General features: G+C 41.7%; 1 protein-coding gene across 3 annotated transcripts in view; it reads left to right on the top strand.

Annotated features, from left to right (window-relative positions):
- wwox (WW domain containing oxidoreductase) overlaps positions 1-22,003 on the top strand; it is a 319,176-nt gene that overhangs the window by 91,765 nt on the left and 205,408 nt on the right. For 2 of the 3 annotated variants that reach the window (XM_060914713.1, XM_060914714.1), the window contains exons 7-8: positions 1,775-1,960; positions 7,871-8,135. In XM_060914713.1, the coding sequence (XP_060770696.1) occupies positions 1,775-1,960; positions 7,871-8,135 (451 nt within the window). The remainder of the gene's footprint in view (positions 1-1,774; positions 1,961-7,870; positions 8,136-22,003) is intronic. The other variant, XM_060914715.1, reaches the window with a different exon arrangement.

The following is a 22,003-nucleotide window of genomic DNA, read 5'->3' as shown; positions in this document are numbered from 1 at the left end:
CCCACACCCGAGTTTTTGCTTCAGTGACTACCAGAGCCGCATTCCGCTTGGCCCGTCGGTATCTGTCAGCTGCCTCTGGAGACCCACAAGCTTACCAAGCCCGATAGGACGACTCCTTCAGCTTGACTGCTCCTGTCATCACAGGTGTCCGTCAGCAGGTTTGGGGATTACCACCCCGACAGACACCAACAACCTTGCAGCCAAAAGTATTTATTTTATTTTTTTAAAGTGAGCTCAGTTGCACCAGTCCTCCTGGAGCGTGAGCCGAGGGTTGTTACTAAAACCCAGGACAGGATGGAACGGGACGGGACATATCGCTCTGTCAGTGACCTCCCCGTGGTTGTTGCTAAAACCGGTGACATCCCGTTCCGTCCCGGGTTTTAGTAATTGCCTGAGCCCAGCAGTAATGGCGGAATGCACAGTATGAAGAAAAGTGAATGAATGGACCAGCCGTCTTATTTCTAAACTGGATATTGCTGCCATCTCACCCTTAAGTAGAAGAAGCGAATGAACGGAGAACTAAATGAACAACTGAAAGTCAGATTGTTTCAAAACAATTGGCGACAAGATCGGCCTTAAGAAGCGAGAACGCAGACGGGTAAGCTCCGACTCTCATTTGGATAAAAAAAAACCCCAAAACGTTGTTTACTTGCATTTAGATTTAGTACATGAAACTTGTATTGTGTGTTTAAGTTACCGGTATAAGATTATTTAATTTGCTTCAGAATGCGATTGTCTCAGTTCATCTGATTATTTAATTAGCCTTTTACATTTTATCAGTGAAAATGCATGCATGTACATGTATGTTGCATAAGTTATAACACCTATCCTGTTTTAATGAGAGTCAACCCACAATCAATGAAGTCAAATCAGTCTTAGTTGAGCAAGTCGGTAACGGGATTTCTTACTTTCACCATAAATTTTTATTTGTATGACTTTGGTCTATAGCTTTAAAAGGCCTTGGCCTTAAAACCGGTTACTGCAGTGACGTCATGCACTCAGGGCTGGCTGGCTCAGCGGGGCAGCTCCAATGCCAACTTTGTGGTCGATTTTAACTCTCAAAAAAAACCCTATATATATATATATATATATATATATATATATATATATATATATATATATATATATATTCTCATTTATGCAGCATACAAGAGTCAAGGATGGAGATACTATCCACTCAGAAATTTATTTAAAAATAAAGGTTCTGTGTATCTGCTTTAAAATGTGTTTCTTTGAGAATCATGCAGCCCGACTAAGAAAGTATATATTTTAGCTTAAAGTCAGTTACTCTCAGGCATTAATGTACTCATCTGAGGACATATGAGGGGGAAAAAGATGTCCTAAGATGCCTCTGTGAAATAGCTCTCACCTTTCTTCAGGCTTATTTAGCTGATCCTACAGAGTGGCTGCAGCTCCAGCTGGATTCCAGCCCAGATGTCACCTGACACCATTAGCTGCTTTCTCGCACCCGCTGCCTTCCTCTCACCTTTCACAGCCATTGTCCTCCCTTTTTCACCTTTCTTCCCTCTTGTGCTGTCCAGTCAGAAAAGCACTGTGTGTCCTGTGTTGTTTTCAGGGAAATGGATTATTTTTAAACTTGCTATTTTTATCCGGTAGTTCTGGGTTCCGTGATATAAAAATAGTGAAAATAATTGTCACCTGTTATGTTGTTTAACTCATTATTTCTCATGTAGGGGTACGTACTTTGTTTTTTCATTTCAGTAGGTAAATGGAAGTGTTCTTTAAGGTGTGTGCTGCGTCTGTGTGTTTGCAGGCCCCTACACATCCTGGTTTGTAATGCAGCGGTGTTTACACAGCCATGGAGTCTGACAGAGGATGGGTTGGAGTCTACCTTCCAGATCTGCCATCTGGGCCACTTCTATTTAGTGCAGCTGCTGCAGAATGTGCTGCGGCGTTCGGCTCCTGCCCGCGTGGTTGTAGTGTCCTCCGAATCGCACAGGTCCGAACTTCCTGTACCCTCTCTTCCTTCTTTTGTGACCTGAATAAGCTAACTCCTTCAAAGAGAACTGAAGGCAAATTTTTTATTATCAAAATTCTATTTATCTCATTTTATTAAATATAGGAATGCATTTTTGATAGCCATTTTGTCACTGCTATAGCAAGTTATGAGTGTTTGAAATATGCTATGTAATATATCAGTCCATATGTCAAAGCAGTGGCCGTAAACGAGATTCGTTGAGACCTGTGCACGACTTTGTAGGATGGAAGTACAACCCCGATTCCAAAAAAGTCGGGACAAAGTACAAATTGTAAATAAAAACGGAATGCAATGATGTGGAAGTTTCAAAATTCCATGTTTTATTCAGAATAGAACATAGATGACATATCAAATGTTTAAACTGAGAAAATGTATCATTTAAAGAGAAAAATTAGGTGATTTTAAATTTCATGACAGCAACACATCTCAAAAAAGTTGGGACAAGGCCATGTTTACCACTGTGAGACATCCCCTTTTCTCTTTACAACAGTCTGTAAACGTCTGGGGACTGAGGAGACAAGTTGCTCAAGTTTAGGGATAGGAATGTTAACCCATTCTTGTCTAATGTAGGATTCTAGTTGCTCAACTGTCTTAGGTCTTTTTTGTCGTATCTTCCGTTTTATGATGCGCCAAATGTTTTCTATGGGTGAAAGATCTGGACTGCAGGCTGGCCAGTTCAGTACCCGGACCCTTCTTCTACGCAGCCATGATGCTGTAATTGATGCAGTATGTGGTTTGGCATTGTCATGTTGGAAAATGCAAGGTCTTCCCTGAAAGAGACGTCGTCTGGATGGGAGCATATGTTGCTCTAGAACCTGGATAGAACCTTCTCCTCTTTAGTCCGAATGACACGGCGTCCCTGATTTCCATAAAGAACTTCAAATTTTGATTCGTCTGACCACAGAACAGTTTTCCACTTTGCCACAGTCCATTTTAAATGAGCCTTGGCCCAGAGAAGATGTTTGCGCTTCTGGATCATGTTTAGATGCGGCTTCTTCTTTGAACTATAGAGTTTTAGCTGGCAACGGTGGATGGCACGGTGAATTGTGTTCACAGATAATGTTCTCTGGAAATATTCCTGAGCCCATTTTGTGATTTCCAATACAGAAGCATGCCTGTACGTGATGCAGTGCCGTCTAAGGGCCCGAAGATCACGGGCACCCAGTATGGTTTTCCGGCCTTGACCCTTACGCACAGAGATTCTTCCAGATTCTCTGAATCTTTTGATGATATTATGCACTGTAGATGATGATATGTTCAAACTCTTTGCAATTTTACACTGTCGAACTCCTTTCTGATATTGCTCCACTATTTGTCGGCGCAGAATTAGGGGGATTGGTGATCCTCTTCCCATCTTTACTTCTGAGAGCCGCTGCCACTCCAAGATGCTCTTTTTATACTCAGTCATGTTAATGACCTATTGCCAACTGCCCTAATGAGTTGCAATTTGGTCCTCCAGCTGTTCCTTTTTTGTACCTTTAACTTTTCCAGCCTCTTATTGCCCCGTCCCAACTTTTTTGAGATGTGTTGCTGTCATAAAATTTCAAATGAGCCAATATTTGGCATGAAATTTCAAAATGTCTCACTTTCGACATCTGATATGTTGTCTATGTTCTATTGTGAATACAATATCAGTTTTTGAGATTTGTAAATTATTGCATTCTGTTTTTATTTACAATTTGTACTTTGTCCCAACTTTTTTGGAATCGGGGTTGTAATATCACATTTTTGAAACACCCTGTATTATAACTTGCAAAGCTTTAGTACCGAGTAAAACCTTGACTCGATCAGACAGCTGAGTGAAGCAGAAATCAGTCGAAGCATTGTGATTTGGAGATGTAAAGTGGTTGTTTTTTACTTGCGCACATTCCTGGTGCTCAGCAGCTAAACATACAAGTAGGTCAGCAACATCTCATGGCTCATTTAATAGTCTCACATTTATCAACTCCACTCAACAGCAAACTGTTAACAGCTGACTTCTGGTTTATAATTTTCAAACTCGGACATGCACTTATAATTATGCTGTTCCATTTGAAGTCTTGTTGCATGTAGCTTCTTGGAAAAGTATGATATTGATTCTGGCTCGATAAACTTTGATTAATTTGGAATAGAATTGCCATGATTGATCAAACCGACTGAAATGCTTCAGCGTTCAAGCACTAGGGTTGGTGGAACCCATGAGGTGAGATGTTTCCTAGAAGCATGCTGTATTGGTGGGGTAGAGAAGGACAGATGAGACACACCAGTCTTAATAAGTAGTTAAGGATGATCGGGAAAGGTCAGGATAATGGGTGGAGAATCATTTTGAGAACAGAGGTTGTCCAGAGACTTTACTGATTAGGAAGAGAAAATAACACTGTTTTCCCAACAGAGTCTCTGTACTGCAGCTCCCTCACAATGTGCTGTTGAAAAGAAACATTTCTTAATGTTCTTGCAATTTTCTGTTCCTACGTACATCTTTTCTGCACTCTTCAGACTGATTCGCCAGCTTTAATATGAGCCAGTTTGACTTTTGACCTGGGGAAAATTATATTTTGGTACTTAGGCACTGAGTAAATCCTCATCCAGGTTAGACAGGTGGTTGAAGCAGAGAAGGAAAAGCATATTGAGCTTTGGGAAAATAAGATCTGCCGTTACATTAAGGCTTAGGGAACAGAGTGACAGGCAAGACCTGGATCTCTCCATGAAGCAGCAGGTCTCATTCAAACAGGAAGAAACTGATATGATGAAATAAAATGCTGCTACAGATATACTTATTCCTCTGTCCTCTTAATGTAAACTAGTATTTTGTTGCACTGTAGTCACATACTACAGTACATACTAGTCTTACATACTAACATTTTTTTGCTGCTGTCCTGAGCCTTTCTTAAGCAATGAAATGACTTGTTTTTCTGCATTGAATCATCAGAGACCTGAGACTGAGCATATGTATGAGTGGTAAAAGCTAGTGTTTGAATTTAATGTGTATATACACAGTGTTTCTCAACGAGCATCTTCGTCACTACAGTACACGAGCCTGGTGCTATGGGCCTGAAGCAGCGGAAAGGGTTTTGTATGGGAAAGAACCAGCATGCAGCTGTTCGTTAATTAACCAGAGATATAACATGCCAAACCACAACCAAACATGGGCACATGGGGCTTGTCAACAGCAAATGGAACAGTTTGATTGGCTGCTGCATAATTTCTTTCGTGAAAATGTAAATGTTGACTCTGTTTAGAGAGAGAGGGATGAGCCTGGAACAATTAGACAAACTCCTTGGGAGAGAGAATTTCGTACAGTAAACCATGTCTCCAGGCTTTAACCGTACACACACACACACACACACACACACACACACACACACACACACACACACACACACACACATATATATCCACAGCTTTGTGTTCATGAAGCCTTGTCAAACATCTGGTGTTTAACAGCTCATTCGGAGCCAATTAAACAACAGCATGTCACAGCTTTGATTTGCAGTAAGCTAAGCCAGGTTGTAACAGTGCTGCAAGCGCAGGCCTGAGCCAAAGCTTTTTTCCTCCCCCTTTTTGTTTCAACACTAGTCCTGGCTGTTGCGGATTTTTTTTTTTTTAAATCAACACTATGTGGACACAAGAATCCAATCTTTTCAAATCAGACCTGAGCCACTTTTGTATGTGGTCCTAGATCAGATACATATCCAATATGTGGCCATGTGACACGAACGAGAATGGCCAGATCAGAATTTGTGACTTTCCCCTAATGGATACAGTGGTGCTTGAAAGTTTGTGAACCCTTTAGAATTTTCTATATTTCTGCATAAATATGACCTAAAACATCATCAGATTTTCACACAAGTCCTAAAAGTAGATAAAGAGAACCCAGTTAAACAAATGAGACAAAAATATTATACTTGGTCATTTATTTATTGAGGCAAATGATCCAATATTACATATCTGTGAGTGGCAAAAGTATGTGAACCTCTAGGATTAGCAGTTAATTTGAAGGTGATATTAGAGTCAGGTGTTTTCAATCAATAGGATGACAATCAGGTGTGAGAGGGCACCCTGTTTTATTTAAAGAACAGGGATCTATCAAAGTCTGATCTTCACAACACATGTTTGTGGAAGTGTATCATGGCACGAACAAAGGAGATTTCTGAGGACCTCAGAAAAAGCATTGTTGATGCTCATCAGGCTGGAGAAGATTACAAAACCATCTCTAAAGAGTTTGGACTCCACCAATCCACAGTCAGACAGATTGTGTACAAATGGAGGAAATTCAACACCATTGTTACCCTCCCCAGGAGTGGTCGACCAACAAAGATCACTCCAAGAGCAAGGCGTGTAATAGTCGGCAAGGTCACAAAGGACCCCAGGGTAACTTCTAAGCAACTGAAGGCCTCCTTCACATTGGCTAATGTTCATGAGTCCACCATCAGGAGAACACTGAACAACAATAGTGTGCATGGCAGGAGAAAGCCACTGCTCTCCAAAAAGAACATTGCTGCTCGTCTGCAGTTCTCTAAAGATCACGTGGACAAGCCAGAAGGCTATTGGAAAAATGTTTTGTGGACGGATGAGACCAAAACAGAACTTTTGGTTTAAATGAGAAGCGTTTTGTTTGGAGAAAAGAAAACACTGCATTCCAGCATAAGAACCTTATCCCATCTGTGAAACATGGTGGTGGTAGTATCATGGTTTGGGCCTGTTTTGCTGCATCTGGGCCAGGACGGCTTGCCATCATTGATGGAACAATGAATTCTGAATTATACCAGCAAATTCTAAAGGAAAATGTCAGGACATCTGTCCATGAACTGAATCTCAAGAGAAGTTGGGTCATGCAGCAAGACAACAACCCTAAGCACACAAGTCGTTCTACCAAAGAATGGTTAAAGAAGAATAAAGTTAATGTTTTGGAATGGCCAAGTCAAAGTCCTGACCTTAATCCAATCAAAATGTTGTGGAAGGACCTGAAGCCAACAGTTCATGTGAGGAAACCCACCAACATCCCAGAGCTGAAGCTGTTCTGTACGGAGGAATGGGCTAAAATTCCTCCAAGCCGGTGTGCAGGACTGATCAACAGTTACCGCAAACGTTTAGTTGCAGTTACTGCTGCACAAGGGGGTCACACCAGATACTGAAAGCAAAGGTTCACATACTTTTGCCACTCACAGATATGTAATATTGGATCATTTTCCTCAATAAATAAATGACCAAGTATAATATTTTTTGTCTCCTTTGTTTAACTGGGTTCTCTTTATCTACTTTTAGGACTTGTGTGAAAATCTGATGATGTTTTAGGCCATATTTATGCAGAAATATAGAAAATTCTAAAGGGTTCACAAACTTTCAAGCACCACTGTATGTGAACATCACTGTTGTTGCCATTGTCCAGTGTTGGCAGCTTGGCAAAATGACAATGGAAGAGACCGAAATTAGGAAGAACCTACCAAAACTGAATCCTGTAGTGAAACAGTTGATCTCGAAATCAATGTCCACATGCGGGGCATTTTGGGGAACCAGTGTGTTCTCATGAAAGTCATGAATGTGAACCGTCAAGATGGACAGATCTGATCTAAGCGGAATTGTGCAAAGAAGCTTGTAATGTGAGCATCGCTGACAGCTTTGATTATGATTCCCACGGTTTAATTGCCCATAGTTGTTGTTTCCTGTAGCCTTAATGCAGTACAGACAAAATTGGTCTTTCCCGTCATCAGCAGCTATTGAATCAATGAAAGTTAAAGGGTTTTTGTTGGAAAGAAAAAAAAAATCCAGCAAAACACTGGAAAAGCTCTTCCACTTGTAGTATGAAAACAGTATTACTTGAATTTGAGAACAGCAAAAAGTTTCAGTCATGTTGGTGGCTATTCAAATGTTCAGTCATGTCTCTTGCTGTAGGTTCACGGATCTGGTGGACTCTTGTGGAAAGGTGGATCTGACTCTGCTCTCGCCCCCTCAGAGGAAGTACTGGTCCATGCTGGCTTACAACAGGGCCAAGCTCTGCAACATCCTTTTTTCCAATGAGCTGCACCGTCGCCTCTCTCCTCATGGGGTCACTTCCAACGCTGTGCACCCTGGGAACATAATGTATACATCCATCCACCGCAACTGGTGGCTCATGACCCTCCTTTTCTCTCTGGCACGCCCCTTCACCAAGTCCATGGTAAGGATTGACTTCGCTATATATTTGCACACCTTAATGTTACTTCTTTACTCCTCTGTGTTAGCTGTCATGACCAGAACACGATTAATCCACTTTTTTTAATATTGGAGCATTTACTGACCTTTGTGGTGGAAGTCTGTGATTGTAAGTGACTCATGGAAGAACATTTACCTGTACAGATTAATCTGATGAATATGAAAACACTTCACGATGCACCTTAACATGACCAGTATGTTCATGGAGTACTATCTAAAAGATTTCTGCATTGGTCTTTGAGAGTCCTACAGAAAGCACCCAAAAATGGTAGCTAGCTGGATAATTAATATTATTCTATCCACATTCACTGGATATGATCAATCGCATGCTCTGATTGGCTACTCTACTACTCAGCTATCAGCTCATATACTGTGACAGGAGTGGCAGGAAGTTTTGGATTTGGGGTGTGTGTGTGATGTGTTGCGCGCCAAATCTGGGGGGGGGGTCTGGGGGAATTCCCCCCTGGGAAATTTTGGAATTTTTAACCCTCTAAAACGCTATTTCCTGCATTTTGAGAGGCAAATTTTGGTGGAGTAAAGCTAAGTTTAATGTCTCTATTAGAGTACATTTTGTCCATGTATTTTTTTCTAAATGAAACAGAACCAATGATAATAATACCTAAAAACCTATCACATCTCTCGGCAATCCTGTTTTGATTGAGGAATAAGCCTGTGAAAGTAATATTCCCGAGCCTTCAAAGACCGCTGTCAGCTCCCGAGAAATCCAACTGACTGGTAATGACTGGTTGTGACCCCAGATCGGGTGTGAATGAATAATTTTTGTTTGTTGCATATTTTTCAAATCAAAACTGTGTGGTATTGGTGTATTGAAGCATGTATGAATGACATATGGGGCTGTATCGGTAAATTGGAAAAACTACATTCTGGATCCGCTCCCCCCCCCCACACACAAACAAAACGCGAGAAAATTTTTCCTCATTGTCCTTGTTGAATTAAAGAGCTATTAGATTTATATACCTGCTCTGCTACATGGTCTAAAGCAAGGCCACGAATAACTGTCTTTCCTTTAGTCTTCAGTGCGAGTAAACAGTCATTCATTTCCTGGTTTGCGAAATTTGAAGGCGGCACGGTGGTGTAGTGGTTAGCGCTGTCGCCTCACAGCAAGAAGGTCCGGGTTCGAGCCCCGTGGCCGGCGAGGGCCTTTCTGTGTGGAGTTTGCATGTTCTCCCCGTGTCCGCGTGGGTTTCCTCCGGGTGCTCCGGTTTCCCCCACAGTCCAAAGACATGCAGGTTAGGTTAACTGGTGACTCTAAATTGACCGTAGGTGTGAATGTGAGTGTGAATGGTTGTGTGTCTATGTGTCAGCCCTGTGATGACCTGGCGACTTGTCCAGGGTGTACCCCGCCTTTCGCCCGTAGTCAGCTGGGATAGGCTCCAGCTTGCCTGCGGCCCTGTAGAAGGATAAAGCGGCTAGAGATAATGAGATGAGATGAGATGAGATGAGATGAACTTACCTTGTTATCATCAAGCAACTTGGGTGCCTTTGTTGAGCCCAAAAAGTTTGCAATGGATATTTGTCTGAAACTCCTCTTCATACTGATTTTCAGTGAGTGGTCAGGGCAGCAAGCGAATTCATGTAGATCTAGAGCAGCATCAAGTTTTTTGGTGCCCAAAACTGCTTGTACGCCTTGTGAGTGCTATCTAGCCATCCGGACAGGACACGAGTTATCAGTCAGTGACACTGTCATAGCCTTGCTGTCACAGGGTCCTCGCTTTGGCGCGAGTACCCAAGGAGACCAGACATGTTTAGACAGTTGCCACAGCAACGGGTTAATTAGTCCACAGAATATTCATAAATCAGCTTGTCTACTAAAAGTGATGGGTTTTGCAGTTCTGCATAAGCCAAATAAGGAAAATCCCGGAAAGCAGAAGCAATCAGTGATGTCAGGGTCAGGCTAATTTGCATCGGTTTTGGCGCGAATGGGTGCTACCAACCTACAGTACAAAGGGATGCTACCAGGGCACCAGGATGAAGGGACACAGTGGGATTTAATAAGGGAAAACAAAGGTGCGCAGCGGGCTGTTTATTCACACTACTCTTTCCTTTTCTTCCTTGTCAATAGTCAAAGAACTCCCATGGTAACTTGGGGGGGCACAGGGCCCCCAACATAATTTTAGGGGGTGGTGGTCCCCCGCTGCCACCACTGTGTGAGTAGAGTAAAACAAAATGGCGGAGCTTGTTGCTGAACCAACCGAGAAGGAAATAAAAATATGGAATGAAAGTATTTGATGGTAAGAACGTGTCTTTTTTTTTCAGGAAATATTTTATCGCATTTTTCAGAAATTGCTACTGTCATTTCGCCGGTTTGTTTACATTCTTTGTCTTTAAGCATTAAAATTTGTTGAATTTTTTTAGACTGGTTCAAAAGCTCAAAGAAGTTTGAAAATTACATAACTGAAATGTCCAAGAAAGAATTAAATAAATGTCTAAAGCTATTCTCTACCTCTGCACGACAGCAAGACAGCACTTTTTACCAAAAAACAACAACAACAAAAAATCACTAAAGTCAATTCGTGCAGTCATCGATAGGTTTTTAAGAAGTTCACCTCAGTGGAAATGATTTTGTTGGATGTTTCGTATAAAGTTTTTATTTATCGAATTTGCACAAAAATAAAAATGCTCCGTTTCTCAAAATCCAGTGAATGTGGATAGAACAAAACAGTTATTCCACTCAGTCTCATCATACATGGCTTATAGCTACGCACGCTTGTCCACCTTCAGCTCATGTAGGACTTGATTTCGTGAAATAATTGTTAAATAGTAAGTGGATGTGTATATACGATGCCCCTAATGTTATGAATGGCATTCTGTGGTGCTGCAGGGGATGCGTAAAGCATTGTAACCAGTAAGCAAGTACAGCTCAGCTTGTATGATTCAGTTTTGCTCTTCCCTGTTTCACTTCAACTGGTTTAAGCAGTGTATGGTGTATTGTTCATGTTCAGCCTCCTTTATAATGTTTCATCACTGGCCTCACAACGCTGTCACTAATACCAGCTGGACCTTTTTTGATAAAGAAATCTGAAATTTTAAAAAAATCTCACCAAAGCACCTCAGGATGATGAATCATTTGGTGAATACTCATGTAACTTTTTTCAGGGTGACCCAAAAGAGAGTTTTAAGCATTTTTAGAATCGACTTCAAGTAAATTCCTACGTTCATTAAAGGTCATAGGCAGCGGTCGGAGGTGAAACGTAGAATATCAACTTTATTGTCTAGAAGAACGACCCAAAAAGCGAATTCAATTTTCCTAGTGTCTAATTTGCACTCTAAAATTGAATAAAATGGTTAAAATATACTGTTTTGCCCAATTTCCGAAGGTTTGTTTACATCTCACTGTAGGAATCAGAGTGGGTGGGTGGAGCACAGAAGTACGACAGGCCAGAACTGAGTTCCAAAAACTCTTTTTATTTGTAGCGTTTCAGCTTTTCATACTCTCCCAGCCACGCATGCACACACACAGGTCTTCTGGTTGGGGAGAGAGCTCCCTTCCTCTGCTCTCTCTCTCCTTTTATAGGGCGCGGTCACTGGGGAAGACACACAAACACAAATTAACTAACATCAGGTGGAGTGATTCTGCCACTTACCTTCCCTGACTCCGCCCTCCGTTCACAGACTGACGCTTGACCACGCCCCTGCTGCCACACTCACTAATGTGCACTTTAACCACCAGGGGACCGTCGTCGTGACGTCATTTAAGCCAAACAGACTGGGAGCAGTTCTGTGTTTATTGCGAACCGAACACACGTGTACAGACTTTGGTCGTGAGAGGTTGCGTAAAATGTCTGAAAGCGATGGCGATTTTAGGAACTCTCCAAATTGAATATCGAGAGGTGAAACCATATATGTATGAACCTGTGGCCGTTGTGAAGCAATCGGTGAACGTGGCTCACTGGTTTGACCGTGCAGCCTCGGAATCGGACAGCGACTCGACCAACTCTGATCGCGGTGACACCGGACCTCAATAAGACTCGCGCCCAAACGATTTATCCTGGTAGTTATGATAAATTCCTACTTTCGTCGTAATACTAAATAAGAGCCCTTTTGAAGAATAATTAAACCGCCCTCTCTAGTGGATATAGGTAACAATTACTTGACAGTGCGCCGGTAGGCCACATTAGCCTGCCATCCGTGGCATTATACTATTTATAGCTTACTCTGAGCGAGGAAATATCCCTTTGTCTCATTTCCACAATGATTGTACAGGATCCCTCAGGATTCTTGACTTGTCAATTGCAAGCAAAAGTAAAAATGTTTACCTCCAATCTTCTCCTTTTTGCTTGAGCGTTGCTGGTCCATTTCTTCTTTGACTGCTTGATTTTGTTTCACGCGCACAATCTACTCTCTCCGCCTTGTCTCCTCTTCCAGAAAAAAACAACCCTTTGGCTTCACACGCACAATCCACTCTCTCCGCCTTGTCTCCTCTTCCGGAAAAAGCCAACCCTCTGGCTTCATGCGCAAAATGCACTCTCTCTGCCGCTTCTCCTCTCTCGGTTAAAGGTAAAAACTTCTTCCTGAACCGGTCCCGTTGTTACAGTTCACTGCACAACAATAAGGCATGGGGTTTTTCTTTGGAAATTCCTGTATGCACGTCTGCACTCAAGCCGAACGGCAATGTAAGTAAACGGACGTGGACTCAACTCAAGCGGTTTGTTTGTCTTAAATGACGTCACGCGCCAAGTGGTCACGAAAATAGCCAAACAGAAATTCTCTGCGATCCGCGCTAACTTATTTTAATTATTACTTATTAACAATACTGCTTGGGACCAGAAGAAAATTACAGAGGGTTTTTTAACATATAAAGTTTTCAATGTGCATAAAATTAAAACCGTTGCCTATGAGCTTTAATGTTACCAAAAAGTTACATACTGCAGCTTTAAGTTGCCACAGGTATATTAAGTGTTAGATATACAGTGGGGCAAAAAAGTATTTAGTCAGTCACCAATTGTGCAAGTTCTCCCACTTAAAAAGATGAGAGAGGCCTGTAATTTTCATCATAGGTATACCTCAACTATGAGAGACAAAATGAGAAAAAAAATCCAGAAAATCACATTGTCTGATTTTTAAAGAATTTATTTGCAAATTATGGTGGAAAATAAGTATTTGGTCAATAACAAAAGTTCATCTCAATACTTTGTTATATACCCTTTGTTGGCATGACAGAGGTCAAATGTTTTCTGTAAGTCTTCACAAGGTTTTCACACACTGTTGCTGGTATTTTGGCCCATTCCTTCATGCAGATCTCCTCTAGAGCAGTGATGTTTTGGGGCTATTGCTGGGCAACACAGACTTTCAACTCCCTCCAAAGATTTTCTATGGGGTTGAGATCTGGAGACTGGCTAGGCCACTCCAGGACCTTGAAATGCTTCTTACGAAGCCACTCCTTCGTTGCCCGGGCGGTGTGTTTGGGATCATTGTCATGCTGAAAGACCCAGCCACGTTTCATCTTCAATGCCCTTGCTGATGGAAGGAGGTTTTCACTCAAAATCTCACGGTACATGGCCCCATTCATTCTTTCCTTTACACGGATCAGTCGTCCTGGTCCCTTTGCAGAAAAACAGCCCCAAAGCATGATGTTTCCACCCCCATGCTTCACAGTAGGTATGGTATTCTTTGGATGCAACTCAGCATTCTTTCTCCTCCAAACACGACAAGTTGAGTTTTTACCAAAAAGTTCTATTTTGGTTTCATCTGACCATATGACATTCTCCCAGTCCTCTTCTGGATCATCCAAATGCTCTCTAGCAAACTTCAGACGGGCCTGGACATGTACTGGCTTAAGCAGGGGGACACGTCTGGCACTGCAGGATTTGAGTCCCTGGCGGCGTAGTGTGTTACTGATGGTAGCCTTTGTTACTTTGGTCCCAGCTCTCTGCAGGTCATTCACTAGGTCCCCCCGTGTGGTTCTGGGATTTTTGCTCACCGTTCTTGTGATCATTTTGACCCCACGGGGTGAGATCTTGCGTGGAGCCCCAGATCGAGGGAGATTATCAGTGGTCTTGTATGTCTTCCATTTTCTAATAATTGCTCCCACAGTTGATTTCTTCACACCAAGCTGCTTACCTATTGCAGATTCAGTCTTCCCAGCCTGGTGCAGGTCTACAATTTTGTTTCTGGTGTCCTTTGACAGCTCTTTGGTCTTGGCCATAGTGGAGTTTGGAGTGTGACTGACTGAGGTTGTGGACAGGTGTCTTTTATACTGATAACGAGTTCAAACAGGTGCCATTAATACAGGTAACGAGTGGAGGACAGAGGAGCCTCTTAAAGAAGAAGTTACAGGTCTGTGAGAGCCAGAAATCTTGCTTGTTTGTAGGTGACCAAATACTTATTTTACCAAGGAATTTACCAATTAATTCATTAAAAATCCTACAATGTGATTTCCTGGATTCTTTCCCCCCATTCTGTCTCTCATAGTTGAAGTGTACCTATGATGCAAATTACAGGCCTCTCTCATCTTTTTAAGTGGGAGAACTTGCACAATTGGTGGCTGACTAAATACTTTTTTGCCCCACTGTATTTGTGATGCACAAACATCATTGGCATTTGTGCTGATAGAGGCTAAGCTTGCATCTTTTCTTTTCTTTTTTTAAATTTTATATTTATGTTGCAATCAATGTGATTTCAGAGATGTGTCCTGGACTGGTTCTCTGTGCGAGTGTGCGTGTGTGTGTGCGTGCAGCTGACAGGCTCATATAGCTTATTGTGGCATAAATCAACTGAGTAGCTCTTCCTGCGGACCATCTTTTAGCCAGAAGCTGGAAGTCACACACACTTAGAGAGCCAAACTATAAAACTGAACATCATTATAAATCATAACCCATATCCGCTTCTCATACGCTTCTGGCCCTTTCTTCCTGTCATCGTTTGCTTTAGGCCACACATTGCATTTGACGCATGCTGTTTTAAATATGACCACTTTTGTGATGCATACGTCTTTCCTTTTTTTAAATCCTTTGTATGTTGTGTTGGAAAATTTAATGAAGATATTTTAAGGAGAGGGCATGATGAGGGTGTGTCCACTCCTCAGCCATAGCAGCACGAGCAGCAACTGCAGCAATCATCATCTCATGTCAGCTGTATCATAATCGTAACTTTGATGGAATATCAGATTCGTAAATAAGAAAACAGTGTAACGGAAACGAATAATTATAAAAACTCGTAACATGAAATAATTGCCATCTTTAACTGATGATTTTTACATCATTATGATCCCATTTCTAAAATGAAACGTTTTCTTGTAACACTATCTTCTTAGTTCAAGTGCGTTTTTCCCTCCTTCTCTCTCCACTGGCCTTCCCTCCTTCCCTAACTGTAGATATCAAAGCCCTTAATATTAAACCTGATATTGTTTTATTTATTGGCTATGCCAATATGAAGATGGTATGATTTTTAATTGCTTGCAAACACATCCGAGGTCCTGAGAGACCTGTTCAAGGTTGCAAACATAAGCATAATGCTCGCAGGAAGAGGCTCGAAACAATATTAGACCTGAATGCAGCTTGTCTTTTAAAATAGGCTGTGTCAGATTTATATTGCACCGATAGAGAATAATGCTTCTTGTTTTAGCAGTTGCTTTCAAATATGTGAACAGGGGCAGCCTGTGATATTGTCTCTGTAGTGTGCTTCAAGAAGTAAGAGTTTGTGGATTACAGATGCTCCACACGCATTGGGCATACATTTCTGAGCAAATCCTCTACGTGTCGGACAAATCTAGCAAGTAGCGTCAGGTCTGTTTTATTTGAAAATCATTTCCTGATGCATTCCAGCTATTTCTACAGTAGAAGAAAATCTCCTTGGGTAGATATGTGATCCAGAGAAGAAAGACAACTACTCCCCCTGAAATGCTGCCTTCATTTGTGGAACCTGTGAAGAGAAACATACTTTTGATTACATTTCTAAATTCAGCACATCCTTTGATATGATGATGTATGATTTTAGATGTGCTTTTGCTGAGTTGAGTCATCTGCGCTGCAGAACTGCAATTTATTATATCAGACTAATAACTATCTCTTTCGATTGCTTTCTTTAATCTTATCTGAAAATAGAGTCGGTTGTTCTGGAGTTGTCCCTTAACACTGTGTTAGATCTGTACAGTGAATGAAAGTGGTGTCATTTCCATAGGGAAAATGGTTCTTAACAGCTATGAAAGAATGGCAGTGCTGATTGTAATAATGTCTGCCCCCTTCCAAAGATGGAAATGTGGCTGAACCATTATGGAACCTTTAGCTTTTTACTCAAGATGGCACCGATCCAGGTTCATACCAGGAAAAATGGTGGATCAGATATCAAAGAAAACATGTAGGATATCGGGTCCTGTAAATGAGATGAAGAAATGTATTTTTGGAACTGGAAATGTTCAAGATTCTTGCGGGTTTTTTTTTTAAACTTTTGTTAGGGTTGATTTAAGCTTATATTTATTATACTTTATTACCTTGATTGTGATGGAAGTGATTTTTGTGTGAAAGTGCTTAACTGCACCAAAGCTTAGTAATTTGTAAAGAAAACTATCCAGAATGGGTATTGGTATCTGCGGGTACTCAAGGTTTCAGTATTGGAATCGGAGAAAAGAGGTATCGTGCCATCTCTACTTTACTGATAGGACAACACTTTAAATACTCCAGAAAAAAATTACTTCTACGTCTCCTTCTTCTGCAAACAGAATGTGATTTTTCAATGAAATATATGTTTTTCATGATTTGCACTTGTCCAAAGACCTTAGATATTGAAATTGAGAAATCTTGCCTTGATTTTTTTTTTTCATTTCTGTTTCCGGTTGAGAGTACGTCGTGCGCATTCTGGCTACCGCTTCTCACCGGAGCTTTTTTATTTATTTATTTTATTTTATCTCCTTTTTTATTTATTTATTTATATATTTTTTCTGTGTGTTTGTGTAGTTTGATGTTTATTTGAGTGTTTTTGTCCGCCGGTTGTGGTGTAGCTCCTGACCCAGTTTTGGGCGTCGGTTCCCTCCAGGCCTTGGTTCGCTGTGGGTGATGCCTGTGCTCCCAACTATGGACTGCAGTGAGCTCGTTGCTCATTTTAACATCGTGGTTGTCCAGCGCTCTGTGCTTTAATGCTTGGCGTGATGTTCCGAGCGATGTTGCTTGGTGGCGTTGCGGTGGCTGTGCAGGCGGTTTGGGACACACCAGCGCTCTGCGTGGCGGTGCTTCTGTGCTCGCTTTGTGGATCCATGGCGTGGTGTTCGAGCGATGTTGCTGGTGGCGTCATGGTGGCTGTGCTGGCGGTGTGGAACTTGTTTTCGTGCGCCTTTTGGTGGGACTGTGGCTGCTACACCACTGGAATGACATCTTGACCCCTATTTGGTGGACTTTTTTTTTTTCTGTTTATAATTGTAAAGTGACCTTGGGTTTTTAGAAAGGCGCGATATAAGTTTAACTTATTATTATTATTATTTTGTTTTGAAGAACATACTCGTGCATCTAGCAATTAAAATATTGTGAAAAAGTTAAATATTTTCCACCAGTTATTTAAGAAAGTGAATATGTAATATATTCTAGACTCATTACATGTCAACTAAACTATTTCTAGCATTTTTCTATTTTAATTTTGATAATTATGGCTTACAGCGCAAAAAAAAAAAATCTCAGAATATGAGTATTTCATTTTGAGCTTGAGTAAAACAGTATAAATACCGTGAATCTCTCGGTCTAGTTCAGTACACACAGCTAAAATCATGAAGACTGCTGACTTGACAGTTGTCCAGAAGACGATCGACACCCTCCATAAGGAGGGTAAGCCACGGAAGGTCATTGCTGAAAAGGCTGACTGGAAAAGGTGCACAAGCAACAGGGAAGACTGTAGCTTTGAGAGGATTGTCAAGGAAAGTCTCATCTCATCTCTCATCTCATTATCTTTAGCTGCTTTATCCTGTTCTACAGGGTCGCAGGCAAGCTGGAGCCTATCCCAGCTGACTACGGGCGAAAGGCGGGGTACACCCTGGACAAGTCGCCAGGTCATCACAGGGCTGACACATAGACACAGACAATCATTCACACTCACATTCACACCTACGCTCAATTTAGAGTCACCAGTTAACCTAACCTGCATGTCTTTGGACTGTGGGGGAAACCGGAGCACCCAGAGGAAACCCATGCGAACACGGGGAGAACATGCAAACTCTGCACAGAAAGGCCCTCGCTGGCCATGGGGCTTGAACCTGGACGTTCTTGCTGTGAGGCAACAGCGCTAACCACTACACCACCGTGCTGCCCGTCAAGAAAAGTCAATTCAAGAATTTGTGAGAGCTTCACAAGGTTCACTGAGGCTGGTGTCAGTGCATCAAGAGCCACCACGCACAGACGTCTTCAGGAAAGAGGCTACAACTGTCGTATTCCTAATATCAAGTCACTCCTGAACCAGAGACAACATCAGAAGCGTCTTACCTGGGCTAAAGAGAGAAAGAACGGGACCGTTGCTCAGTGGTCCAAAGTCCTCTTTTCAGATGAAAGCAAATTTTGCATTTCATTTGGGAGTCAAGATCCTAGAGTCAGGAGGAAGAGTAGAGAGGCACAGAATCCAAGGTGTTTGAAGTCCGGTGTGACGTTTCCGCAGTCTGTGATGATTTGGGGTGCCGTGTCATTTGCTGGTGTTGGTCCACTGTGTTTTATCAAGTCCAAAGTCAATGTGGCCATCTACCAGGAGATTTTAGAGCTTCCATCTGCTGACAAGCTTTATGTAGATGCTGATTTCCTTTTCCAGCAGGACTTAGCACCTGCCCACAGTGCCAAAACTACTACCAAATTGTTTGCTGACCATGATATTACTGTGGTTAATTGGCCAGCCAACTCGCCTGACCTGAACCCCATAGAGAATCTGTAGGGTATTGTCAAGAGGAAGATGAGAAACACCCAGCCCAAAAATACATACAAGCTGAAGGCTGCCATCAAAGCAACCTAGGCTTCAGTAACACCTCAGCAGTGCCACAGGCTGATCTAAAAAAAAAAAAAAAGGGCTTGAAATATTTCGCTTTGCATGTAGTGAATAAAGAATATATGAAAGTTTACCTTTTTGAATTAAATTATGAAAAAAAAGAACTTTTTCATGATATTCTAATTGTTTCAGATGCACTAGGATACTTATTTTGAACTTGGTGCCAGCAACATGTTTCAAAAAAGATGGGACAGGGTCAACAAAAGATTGGAAAAGTTGTGTAATATAAAAAAAAAGTAATTAGGTTAATTGGCACCAGGTCAGTAATATGATTGGGTATTAAAAGAGCATCTCAGAGAGGCTAAGTCTCTCAGAAGTAAAGATGGGGAGGGGTTCATCACTGCACGAAAGACTGCGTGGGCAAACAGTGCAACAGTTTAATGTTCCTCAGTGTAAAACTGCAAAGAATTTGGGGATCACATCATCTACAGTGGGCAGCACGGTGGTGTAGTGGTTAGCGCTGTCGCCTCACAGCAAGAAGGTCAGGGTTTGAGCCCCGTGGCTGGTGAGGGCCTTTCTGTGCGGAGTTCGCATGTTCTCCCCGTGTCCGCATGGGTTTTCTCTGGGTGCTCTGGTTTCCCCCACAGTCCAAAGACATGCAGGTTAGGTTAACTGGTGGCTCTAAATTGACCGTAGGTGTGAATGTGAGTGTGAATGATTGTCTGTGTCTATGTGTCAGCCCTGTGATGATCTGGCGACTTGTCCAGGGTGCGCCCCGACTTTTGCCCGTAGTCAGCTGGGATAGGCTCCAGGTTGCCTGCGACCCTGTAGAACAGGATAAAGTGGCTACAGATAATGAGATGAGATCATCTACAGTACATATCATTAAAAGATTCAGAGAATCTGGAGAAATCTCTGTATGCAAGAGACAAGGCTGAAAACTGACACTGGATGCCTGTGATTTTCAGGCCCTCAAGCAACACTACATTAAAAGCAGACACGTGTCTGTAGTGGAAATCACTGTGTGGGTTCAGAAAACCATCATCTGTGAAAACAGTTCATTACTGCATTTGCAAATGCAAATTAAAACCAGATATAAACAACATCCAGAAACACTGCCACCTTCTCTGGGCCTGAGCTCTTTTAATTTGAAATTTGTTTTTGGAAATCATGGACACTACATCCTCCGGGCTAAAGAGGAGAGGGACCATCCAGCTTATGAGTGCACAGTTCAAAAACCAGCATCTGGGAAGGCAGCATTACTGCTGAATTTATTTTTATATATATATGTGTATATATATATATATATATATATATATATATATATATATATATATATATATATAAATTCAGCAGTAATGCTGCCTTCCCAGATACTAATATATATATATATATATATATATATATATATATATATATATATAAAGTATTCATACCCCTTGAACTTTTTCACATTTTTCCACCTTACAACCACGAACTTAAAAGTTTTTTATTGAGATTTTATGTGATAGACCAACACAGAGTAGCACATAATTGTGAAGTGAAACGAAAATGATAAATGGTCTTCAAGATTTTAAACAAATAAAAATCTGAAAAATGTGGTGTGCATTAGTATTCAGCCCCCCTGCGTCAATACTTTGTAGAGCCACCTTTTGCTGCAATTGCAGCTGCAAGTCTTTTGTGATATGTCTCTACCAGCTTTGCACATGTAGACACTGAAATTTTGCCCATTCTTCTTTGCAAAATAGCTCAAGTTCAGCCAGATTGGATGGAGAGTGTCTGTGAACAGCAATTTTCAAGTCTTGCCACAGATGCTCAATGGGATTTAGGTCTGGACTTTGACTGGGCCATTCTAACACATGAATATTCTTTGATCTAAACCATTCCATTGTAGCTCTGGCTGTATGTTTAGGGTCATTGTCTTGCTGGAAGGTGAATCTCCTTCCCAGTCTCAAGTCTTTTGCAGCCTCCAACAGGTTTTCTTCCAGGATTGCCCTGTATTTCGCTCCATCCCTCTTCCCATCAACTCTGACCAGCTTCCCTGTCCCTGCTGAAGAAAAGCATCCCTATAGCATGATGCTGCCACCACCATGTTTCACAGTGGGGATGGTGTGTGCAGGGTGATGAGCAGTGTTAGTTTTCCGCCACACATAGTGCTTTGCATTTAGGCCAAAAAGTTCAACTTTGGTCTCATCTGACCAAAGCACCTTCTTCCACATGTTTGCTGTGTCCCCTACATGGCTTCTGGCAAACTGCAAACGGGACTTCTTATGCCTGTCTTTCAACAATGGCTTTCTTCTTGCCACTCTTCCAAAAAAGGCCAGATTTGTGGAGTGTACGACTTATAGCTGTCCTGTGCACAGATTCTCCCACCTGAGCTGTGGATTTCTGCAGCTCCTCCCGAGTGATCATGGGCCTCTTGGCTGCTTCTCTGACCAGTGCTCTCCTTGCTCGCTCTGTCAGTTTAGGTGGACGGCCATGTCTTGGTAGGTTTGCAGTTGTGCCATACTTTTTCCATTTTTGAATGATGGATTGAACAGTGCTTCTTGAGATGTTCAGAGCTTGGGACATTTTTTTATAACCTAACCCTGCTTTAAACTTCTCCAGAACTTTATCCCTGACCTGTCTGGTGAGTTCTTTGGTCTTCATGATGCTGTTTGTTCTTCAGTGTTCTCTAACAAACCACTGAGGCCTTCACAGAACAAGTGTATTTATGCTGAGAGTAAATTACACACAGTAGGACTCCATTAACTAATTAGATGACTTCTGAAGGCAATTGAATGCACTGGATTGTATTTAGAGGTATCAGAGTACAGGGGGCTGAATACTAATGCACACCACATTTTTCAGATTTTTATTTGTTTAAAATTTTGAAGACCATTTATCATTTTCATTTCACTTCACAATTATGTGCTACTCTGTGTT

The sequence above is a fragment of the Neoarius graeffei genome, chromosome 2 (assembly GCF_027579695.1).
Source record: "Neoarius graeffei isolate fNeoGra1 chromosome 2, fNeoGra1.pri, whole genome shotgun sequence".
Classification (NCBI taxonomy): Eukaryota; Metazoa; Chordata; class Actinopteri; order Siluriformes; family Ariidae; genus Neoarius; species Neoarius graeffei.
Note: the sequence above shows the minus strand (reverse complement) of the source record. Positions and strands in the feature narration are given on the sequence as shown.